The 11,559-nt window shown below is 33.0% G+C and overlaps 1 protein-coding gene across 3 annotated transcripts in view; it reads left to right on the forward strand.

The window, feature by feature from the left end:
• The window catches only part of LOC143240792 (dystroglycan 1-like), a 53,390-nt gene extending 43,339 nt beyond the window's left edge, over positions 1-10,051 (forward strand). For all 3 annotated transcript variants that reach the window (XM_076483854.1, XM_076483853.1, XM_076483852.1), the window contains one exon: positions 3,657-10,051. In XM_076483854.1, the coding sequence (XP_076339969.1) occupies positions 3,657-6,583 (2,927 nt within the window). In that variant the 3' untranslated portion in view covers positions 6,584-10,051. The remainder of the gene's footprint in view (positions 1-3,656) is intronic.
• The last annotated feature ends 1,508 nt before the right edge of the window (positions 10,052-11,559 follow it).

The following is an 11,559-nucleotide window of genomic DNA, read 5'->3' on the forward strand; positions in this document are numbered from 1 at the left end:
ATCCTACGCAGCCCTGGTATGGTTGAGGCAGTAAACGTCACAGTGGTGGTCCTATCCCAAACGGATGTGCGTGTGCGGATGTAGCGAGGTCTGTGCAGATGTGATGGTCACAAGTTGATCCATGTTGTTGGTGACGATTCCATAGCCTTATGATGGTGCTTGGGTGGACCTTCACAGCTCTGGCAACATCTGATCAAGATTCGCCTGCTTCCAAGTGACCAATGGCGTTGTTGCGTTGTGCTTCAGTCTGTCTTGGTGTAACTGTATTGCGTGTCGGTGGCTTAACACTGAGCTATGGAAACCGAGAACCTGTCACTTTTATAGGGATTTTGCACATGTTGCACTTGCAGAACATGCAGATCTCTCAAACAAATTTATTGGACACGAATGAGTTTTGGCGAAAAATCCGATGTTTTCCTCCGTTTTCAAAGTGCACAACTTTTACTGTCATTTTGGTCTGACAATCAGTGCCTTAACATGTGTAACATCACATACTCTGAGCTTGTAACGTTATTACATATATTTCTCTTTAAAATAACAAAAATATTCCTTTTACATTTCTTTTTGAAGAGTATATTATTGTCTGCATTCTTTTTGACACTGCCATCCCTATATCATTTTAAATTTACAAGATGTTTTTTATTACTTGTTATAAATGTTTATTTCTGGCTTGTTTTTATTTTGATGAAAATATTCCTTTTATTAACGTGTCATCTGTGAGACAGAGGCCCCTTTACCCCTTGTCTATCCCATTCATTTCATTCAGCACCAACCTAGCCATATCTAGCCCTGACACTCTAACTACTCAAGGCTTTTCTTGAGCTTTCCAAGTCCTGAGGCATGTACTTCATGTAATAGATTTGCTGTTGTATATTTAATGTTTGTTTCAGTGTGATATATATTTAGAAATGCATGTAACTTGTACTATTATATGTCTATTGCAAAAGTCCCATTTATTCTCTAAATTTGTAGAAGATCCTGTGTGTAAGATATTACTAACTAAACTGTCGAGAATCTTTCCTAAAGTTTATAAATCAGTGTGCCAAGAAACATTTTTCATATTCATGGTTTGCTACAGTTAATGATACTTTAAACTCCAGAAGCATAACTTTAAGTAACACTTATTAATGAGAAAACTGTAGATATTTGACCAGGAGTGTTTATATATTTCAAACATTATATACTGTTTAACTTTAGAGAATTAACTTCAGATGTTAGTATTTCTACAAGGACATAAGATATCATAATCAGAGAAATACCAGGTTGTAAATGGTATGAGGACAGCCAAGAATAGAGATAGCTAGTTTATTAACTCAGAATTAATTCATTCATTGTGAACCATTGATAAAATAATCAATTCCAGGCCAGATAGGAGACTTAATACTGTTTATAAGTCTGTGAAACTTTTGTATATTAAAACATATTTGTGTTAAGAAAGAAAATTGCGTATTAATCTCGTTAACAAATGTCATAAATTTGATGAATATCAATATGCAATTAACTCCTAAATTCAAATTTACAGATATTTGAAATAGTAATGTAACATAAAATTGGACACTTATCTGAAGGTAACCTTTTCTAAAGGCAGACCTTATTTGAAAAATAAAAGTAGTTAATTTACAAAACGTTTTTCTTGACAAACTCTAATTTTTTTCCTCTAGTTCTTACAAGTCTTACCATTAAACATAAAGATGCATTTATTATATCTTTTTGCTTTATAGTTGTGAGCACTTCAGTCAGATCCCTTATAAACCTTTTGTCAAGAAAAATCATTTAGTAATCTTAATTTGTTCTCATACAAGTTTTTTCAAACCACAAATCAGAGTAGCCTTCCTTTGAACCATATCCAACACTCAATGTCCTTAAACTAAGCAGTCTGTGACTGAAAACAACTTGCTAAACAAGGCCCCCAGAGATAAGTACAAAGAAATAACTTCCCTTGACTTTCCACCCTGCTTATAACAACTTCTTGGAAGGCTTAAGATACTGATTGACCAAAACACCAACATCCTTTTCTTCCATAACAAAATTGAATTGATTTACATTAAGATGGTAATTATAATTAAATTATGGTATCTTACGTAATTACTTCATACTTAGTGTAATTGCCATCTGCCTCATTCTTATAGCAAGCTACACCCAAAACTTTAAAACTATCAATAACCTTGACCAATTTATTTACCATTCCCTTATCAATATCACTAAGGTATATCAAAAACAATGTCTCGGCTCTTGAACTCTTGCATACCCCGCTTCCAACTCCAATTTCGTGTGAATAAACTCTATTTATTACAACCCTTATTATTATATTTATTAATGTGAAACCTTAATTACAATGTAACAGAATTATAAATTTTAAGTGGTTTTGCAAGGTGCACAATTTTTCCACACATTCTACCATCAAAGAAATAAGATTAATTAACTTGTCACTGCCCCGAAATATTGGTATAACATTAATCACTTACTAGCCTTTAATACTTTGTTACTACTCAAATGCTCATAAAAAAACTAAAGGGCTTAATTATTCAATCCTTTTAACCCTTACAAAATATCTGGCTTAAGAGTCTTGTTTTCTTAAACACTCCAGTTTTTCTTCAATAACTTATTGGCTAATGTTAGGTTTATTTACAGCTATTGTATTTCCCACTAGTAAATTCTCAGAATCATGAATATGTACACCTTATTCATTGGAAACTCATGAAAATGAAACCTTGGCAACTCAACCATCCCATAATATTTTGTAGTAACCTTTCCTTCAACATACCCAAAGAATTCTCAAAGGTCCAATTTTTTCTAACTTTTTTTCCTTCTGTGGAACATACTCATCTTGAATATTCAACAACTCATTCTGCGCTTGAAACCTGGGGTAATGAATATATGCACTTCACTAACTACTCTACCCTTGCCATTCTGACTACTAAGTTAAAGATTAGTACAATGACTAAAGATAGTTGTAGCTCTTAAATTTAAAAGGTAACTTTAGTCATGATTTTTTTTGTTTAGTTATTTTGAATAAATTTTTGAAATGGGGGGGGGAAATTGCTGGAATTGAAACTGTTAAATGAACATGATAAATCCTTGAAATATTACTCTAGGTATTTGTAGAAAGATAGCTTTATTTTTCATTGAGTTTCTTTCATATTTTCCATATTTGTAAATAACTTGTATACCACAGTTTAGTGAACTGGAAAGCCAAAAAAGTTTAAACTTAATACTTAAATTTTAGGAAAAGTTGTTGACACAACATTTTTAGTGCCACATGAATTCAACAGAGTTATAAATACATAATCAGAGGTTGTTGTGTAATCTTTTCTAGAATATTCTAAAATGGTAGTTTTTTTTTTTTAATCCTACTGTCTTTAACAGAGGTAATTATTGCATCTTATTTCTTTGTTTGGAAAATTGAGCACTTGTTGAATTAAGTTTATGTACAGTGAAATATTTGGTAATTTCTGTCATTTTACTCAAATTACATGTTATTATAACACTAGTAATTGACATCTTGTAGAAAAAATATACTTAAAAGTTCTCTTTAACAGAATATATATATGGCCAAAAATTATGGTTTTGAAATTTTTCTGTGTGACAAGAAGCATTTTGGATCATTGGCATTGAATAACAAAATTAGTAATTGTTTTTGTTTTCATTTATTTAAGGGAACCCTTCCATTGGAAAGGATGTATTCACCATTGAAGTGGTACCAGAACTGCCACACTTAGCACAGGCTGCCTTCCTGCCTTATCCTGATACTGAGTTCTTCAAATGTCCTCAGGAGGAATCTGTTACTGTTACATCACTGTTTGTTGACACCATGTTTAATGACCTTAGTCCTTCAGAGCGATTAGATGTTATTTCTAAATTAGCTTCATTTGCAGGAGTATTAGGAGATCATATAAAAACATCTCTTTTAATGTCTGAGTGGAAGATATATGACAACTCTGCCATATTAGCAGGATCAGGAACTGTAAAGAAAAGAGAAAAAACAGGAGTGGTCTTCCAGTGGCAGATAGGGTGTTCTGGTCAAATCAAGCCCTCACATGCAAATAAGATATCAGAGTTGGGATGGTTAGCTGAAAATGGATCCTTAGAAAATCTGCTTGGTTATCCAGTTATTGGTTGGAATGTGGTTAATCAGCAGCCATTGCTACTCCATCGAGAGAAGAGAGAAATGAGTGTAAGAGGAACTCCTGTCCCAGAAGTGCCAATTCCAAGCAAATGGCCAACCTTTTCAGAAATGGAGGGTCTAGAAGAGCCTTCAGAAGAAATGGAAATCCCTGAGTCACGAGTAATTCCTACAATGGCATCTCCATCTTTTACAGTACCATCTCACAGACATAGGCATCACCATGGTGAAGAGTTCACAAAAGTAGGGGATGAACATTATACAGGTGATGTTGAGATAACTCCCTCACCAACTTATTACTATCACCATTTGCCCTCAAGTAGAATTTACTCTCCAATGATGACACCTGTTTTGCAACCAGAAAGACCATCAATTTATATTTCTTCATCTGTCATTGAAGAATTGCAGCCAAGTAGAAGCCACGTAGAAGAAAAGACCCCTCTAGATATCTTCTCTTCATCTTTAGTAATGCCAGAGACTGAAACTTTGCCAAAGCCATCAAGAACTTTCGTTGTATCATCAGTAGTCATAACAACTGCAATCCAGCCTACCAAGAGTTACACATTTGAAGAACCAACAAAAAAACCAGTTGTTCCTGTTAATTATAAGCCATCAGTTCAAAATCCTATAAAGAATATGAAGGTCTATGCTGGTCAAGTATGGAGCTTTGAGATACCTGAAGACACTTTTTCAGACAATGAAGATGGGAACACAAGAAATCTGAAGCTAATATTCATGACAAGAAATAGAACAACTATATCACCATCACTGTGGATCCAGTTTGACCCAGAAAAACAAACACTGTATGCTCTCCCTCTTGTTGCAAACATTGGTAAACATAATTTTACTTTGGAAGCCATGGATAGTCATGAGATGTCTACTTTTGACCATTTCCAAATTGAAGTATTGGAAAATCCATCACAACATGATCTCAATTATGAATTTACAATGACTTTGAAGTATAAGAAATGGAAGTACCCTGCTAACATTGATTGGCAAATAGAATTGGTTAAAAAGCTTGCCCAATTCTTTGGTGATGATGATGCCTCTTATGTTTCTGTCCAATCTGTTGCACAAGAGCCTACTTCTCTGACTTGGACAAACTTTTCCTTACCTAATTATCCTTGTCCACAGGAAGCTATTCATGAGTTAATGAGGAAACTTGTTGCCAATGATAGGAGCCATCCAACAAGACCTCTGAAGAAAGTAATGAAGCCAGAATTTAATGTGCAAAAGGTTCATGTCAACTTTCGTGGAATTTGCCATGTACCACCGATTCTTGTTCCTGCTAATAATCCTCCAGAGTTACAAAATCCACTTAAGAATATTGAAACCCAAGTTGGGGAAATATTTCAGTTTAAAATTCCAGAAGATACTTTCTTTGATATTGAAGATGGTAACACTACATATCTTAAATTAATGTTTTTAACATCTGACAACAAAGAACCTCTGAATTCTTCTTGGATTCAGTTTAGCCCAGAAACTCAAACTATATTTGGCCTTCCATTTGAAGAAGACTTTGGTAAACATATATATCAACTTGTTGCAGTTGATGGGGAAGGGAAAGAGGTCAGTGATGATATTTTTATAACTGTTAACTTACCAATTCAAAAAAACAATAGTGTTAAATTTAGTATTCATATTAAAATGGACTATGAGCAATTTAACCAAGATACTACTCAGAAGGTACTTGTTGCTCATAAATTAGCTCATGTATTTGGAGATTCTGATCCAAAGAACCTAACAGTTTTATCAATTACCAATGGCTCAGTAGTATATTCCTGGACCAACAATACTCTTCCATCAGAACCCTGCCCAGAAGATTCAATACTTGAACTTAAAAAACACATGATTGAGGAAAACAATACAATCTCCAAAACGTTTATTGAGAAAATGAGCCCAGAATTCGAAGTTGATCAGGTTAATATTCACCCACAGCATGCATGTGAAGGCATTTTTAGCCCTGTCTCTGTAAGTGTTGGGCTTAAACCACCCATTGAAGAATCAGCAGTTCCAGATGATGATGATATTTATATTACTACTATTATTCCTGCTGTTGTCATAGTGGTCATGCTTATCATTGCAGCTATGGTTGCTTGTTTCTTGTATCGCCGAAGACGTAAAGGAAAAATGAAGATGCAGGATAGTAGTTCTTTCATGAGTAAAGGCATACCAATTATATTTGCAGATGAGCTTGATGAAAAGCCAAAACCTGCCAAATCTCCTGCCATAATGAAAGAAGAAAAGCCTCCTTTATCCAATCCAGAAAATGGAAAGTCAGCAGAGGAAGCTGCTCAACACATTCCTCTTCTTCCTAAAAACCCAGAAGCTAGTCCTGATGCAGGCTCCTCCCCACCATACCACCCCCCTCCTCCCTTTACTACAAATAGAGACAGTAAAAACACCCGTCCAAAAACCACACCAACTTACAGGCAACCTCCACCCTATGTTCCTCCATAATATTTGCTTATAATCATGTGCCTTATGCCTGTCACTTTGGTCAGAAGGTTGAATATGAACTACAAGAGATTTGAAGTGCCAGAACTTCCAGTTGTCTTCCACGCTACAGTGGTACATCTGTTTGTGTTTTCGTGTATGTCATGATTAAGCTTAGCTCGTATTTCTAGTAATCCTGAAGTCTAAGACTCTTCATTGCTGTCATTAACTCTGAATACAATTTGATCATTTCTAGTAATCTGTCATGCAAGATTTTCCTGTACTGTATTCATTGATACTTCTGATTTAAGTAAAGGGATAGATCACTAGGTTGGATTTACTCTATAAAAATGCAGCTATCCTATCTTAGGAGAAGCTATAACTTATTATAGTAGAAGATATGTTTACTGCAGTCTAACAATGCATACTTGACATTGTTTTTCTGCACGTTTTGATTATGATTCACTGTCATATTAGTTATTTACTGTCACCAAGTGAAAAAGATTAGTGCATTGATTGCATTAAACTTATCTTTCTTTGCTTTTGTGTTCCTGATATTTGTCAAATACTTAACATGTTTTATTGATTACTTACAAACTTCATTGATCAAATAATGTAGCAAACATTTAAATTCTTTAAGAACTGTAGTTCAGAAGTAGTATGGTCAGAATTTTGACTAAAACTAACCATCAGTTTTTGGTTTTTAATCCATTTTGATCATTCTATAACTAAATGTATGACAATGATAAGAAAACAGTATGTTAATGTTGTTTGTAATATTTCAGTTTGACTAATGAACAGCTAACTAGCTGTGGTATTGCTTCTATCTAAAACAATAAAATTATAAAATGAATCATCACATCTGTGATTGTTATAACTGTTAATCTTGTAACTATTACTTGGTTATTTGGAGTTGATCTCAAAGTTTTTGGACAGGTAAGCAACTGACAAGTGGTTATAGTGTTCATTTTTTGTGATTGTGAAAAACTAAAATTATTTACTTTGAGAAAATCCTTATTCATGCTGTATGTCATTAAATAACTTGGGATAACTTTTATTTAGGATTATGAACTCCAGATTTTGCCAAGATCTCTTGGTAAAATGTTACTGATCAGTCATACAGGCATATTTAATCCCTTGTTTATGTTCCACAATTCTTAACATCTCACAAGAGTTGTGAATACCAGTAAAATGTCAACTAGTATTTATTTAAAGTGCTTAGTGTCAGGAATACTGTCATACAGCAAGTAGCACTTGATTGAAGGAGTTTTGTTTGGTTTTTTTTTTTTTCATTCTCAAAACATTATACATGCAGTACAAAATTTACTAGTTCTGATAGTTTTATACAGTAAGTTCAGGCTGACAAGCTGCTTCTGTTCTGTACTTTCATTTTAATTATAATTTGAAGTTTGTTCATTTAATAGGAATTACAAATGCATTTCAATAGAAAAATCCCAGTCCAACAACTAGCATCAGTTATGAATGTGGCCACTTTTTTTTTAATTTTCTTTCTCCACCATTTGACTTCCATGGGTAATAGGTTGGACAGTAATTTAATATGTAAGATAACATTTTATTTTTGTAGATATGGAAAGGAATTGCTTAAGATACTTATGAATTTGCATTCATGTTTGGAGATAACCCAGTAGAAGGAAGTGTAAAACCTTTTTATCTGAAATACTAATTTTTAATTTTGAAAATGTATTTATCAAAATTTAATCATTTTAAAATAGTATTTATTCAAAATAAAAATATTTGGGTATTTTGTAAAAATAGCTTTTTCTTGTGTTTTAACATTTTCACTTGGCTCTGAATTTCAATAATACCATGAATGAATTTACAATGAACTATAAAATGAAAGTGAATTGAAATAATTTTTAAATGAAACATTGTTTAAGTAACTCAGTGTATTCATACTTCAGGGTGTATTCAGTGGTGTATGTTGTCTAGTGTTTTAAAGACTGGACAGTCTAAGTTTGAATTTTTTGTTTATAGTTATAAAGTATTTAAGTTTCAAATTTTTGTCTAAAATCCAAAAATTAATTACAGATGGTTTCAGATCAAAGCTTAGTTTACTACGATGGGTCAGCAATACTTTTACAGACTAACAGCACTGATATCTGGAATCTGATTGCCCACATTGAACAAAACACAATTGTCCACTGTATAGCCTTGTTTGTTTGTTTTTTAAAAAGTTTTAAAGTAGGATTGGAGATTACTATTTTTACCATTGTTTTTTAATGCAATGTTTGCAAGCAGAAGTGACTTTTTTACATCGTAAATTATGGCAAGCTATTTTAATTATATGTATAGGCATTTCTCTCAAATTATTTTCTCAATGTTTTACTGAAATAAGTTTTATAACTAAATACTGTGCATGTAGAATAGTATAAATAGTTATAATTAAAAAGTTCAATTCAAATTGAGAATTCTGTATGGTTGTCTTGGTACCATACCTTTAGCAATTAAACTTAAATTAGCACTTAAACTTGCTACCCTACTCTTGTATTTACAGTACAAAGAAAGGAAAAGTTATTTTTTCTAGATATAAAATACAAAATAAACTTTGGTATATTTCATTATGAAATATTTTTATAATACAGCACTCGAATAACAAAATACACTGGGAGTGCTTGAAAAACCATTTTTAGGAATATTTTTCTAAAACAATGTACACGCACATAGGTGGACACGTGCATACACATATTAATTCTAAATTTGTTTTAAAAGACTTTCATATTAGAGCAGAAGATATTTTAGGTGCATATCTAACTTGCAAAATTAACATATTACTATTACTAGAAAATTACCACTATTTTGTAGGTAAATATCTGTATGCAGTTATTTTTTAACAGTGACTGTAAATTTGTTTAGACAAGAAAGATTGGTGTTTCCGAATAGGTTGTAATACCATAGTTAACTATTATAAAGTGGTAAATGACAAAGTTATAATGGAGAATAATTTGAATGCAATGCTATTTTGAATATTTTAAGTAATTATCCATTGTCTATGTATTTCTGAATGATATAACAATTATATTAACAAATGGCAGCTCTTTAAGGCTATTTTTGGAATTTTGTTTTTGTTAAAAATTATAATGCAGCAAGATTGTAATGGGTACCCACTAGGTGGCTAAGTGACAGGTTTGATCTTACAATAGAGAGCCCATTGTGCAACTTTGTGCTTAACAAATGAACCGGAGTAGACATTTTCACAAATTAAAAATAATTACATTGGTATTAGACTAATCATATAAAAACGTGATTTGTTTGAGTGTGCATATCTTTTATTGTAATGGTATCATAAGTATTTTTAAAGCCACCTTAAGTAAATTGATGCATATTTATATTCAGTGTAAAAGACTAAATTCAAGGTGGAAGAATTAAGATAATATTTTACAAGTGGTTGATTTTAAGGTACAATTGATATCTTATTTAACTTTGCTCTTGTAATAACCCTCTGGTTAATGCAAATAAACCTCAAGAAACAAATCAGAGTGAGTTCCTTTTTTTTTCCAGAAAATCCCAGATGGTGACATCTTTTCACAATCATAGTGACAAAGCAAACTTATTAAGGTGCATGAATATATTAAGGTAAAATAAGATGGCGTTTCAACACAAATGTCAGTAGGCATTACGTAATTTGTTACTAGATAGATCTTCTGATAGTGACAGAATCCTTTAAAGTAACAAATAAATGTTGTAACAACAAATTCAAGAAAAATTAGGAAAAAAATGTTCTGTTAAAAGCAACTGAATAACACTAACTTCTTATGGAGCAGGGTGTATATAATCAATATATTAAGATTTTGATGTGTGATAGATTCTCCACTACAAAGTTAGGTATGAGTGTGTAGGCTACTCTTAGCTGTAAACGTACCTCTATCCCTTTATGAAACAAAAATTTAATATTAGGTCTTCAAAACGGGAAATTTTGCACTTGGAAGGTAAAGAGTAAATAAGTTTGATTCAGGATTCCATGTAATCCACATTATCAAGCAAGGTTTATTGACAAAAAACACGTGACAACCACAGTTTCCAACTTTTATATACTTGGTATATGACCAGAGAAAGCTTTACTTGAGACATAATGTACATGTTACCAGGACAATAAAGTTCTGAGTTTACTACATTGTATGTCTGCTGATATGACGAGATTATCAAAGGACGAGTCTTTGTGCAATACAAAATTGGGAACCTGTTTGTCTAGAACTAGTAATAAATGAATTTGCACTGAAATGTTGAAGATTTGTTTTTTAATATATCGAAATATATTTGTATTTTAAGTTATGGAGCTGCTTGGTCATAATAACTACGTGCCATGTTACTTCTTCCTGTTAGCTTCATGTTATTCTTGACCATTTTTACTTTTAAAGTTCACTCCAAATATTAATTCATAACTTAAAAGAAACTGCACTTCAAATGCAAAGTGTACTTGACCATAACATCACAAAGTAAAAGGATAACTGAAAGAATATGAAACTTGAGGATACTACCTCTTTGGTAATATCCTTGTAAAATTAGAGAAAAGTGCCATATATAGACTGCATGAAGTAAAATAGATGATTACGTGAAATTACCAAACTATTCAAGTAAAGTCATGGACTCGAATCCCCGTCCTATTAAACCTCGTACTTTCAACCATGAGGAAGTGATAATGTGATGGACAACAGTATACATTGGTAAAATAATGGCTCAAGAGTTTTTGGTGGGTGATGACTAGCTGCATAGGCAGGGGGGTTAAGGCGCGCGACTCGTAATCTGAGGGTCGCGGGTTCACGCCCGCGTCGCGCTAAACATGCTCGCCCACCCAGCCGTTGGGGCGTTATAATGTGACGGTCAATCCCACTATTCGTTGGTAAAAGAGTAGCCCAAAAGTTGGCGGTGGGTGGTGATGACTAGCTGCCTTCCCTCTAGTCTTACACTGCTAAATTAGGGACGGCTAGCACAGATAGCCCTCGAGTAGCTTTGTGCGAAATTCCAAACAAACAAACTGGTGC

Source organism: Tachypleus tridentatus, chromosome 13 (genome assembly GCF_004210375.1).
Source record: "Tachypleus tridentatus isolate NWPU-2018 chromosome 13, ASM421037v1, whole genome shotgun sequence".
In the NCBI taxonomy this organism is placed as follows: domain Eukaryota; kingdom Metazoa; phylum Arthropoda; class Merostomata; order Xiphosura; family Limulidae; genus Tachypleus; species Tachypleus tridentatus.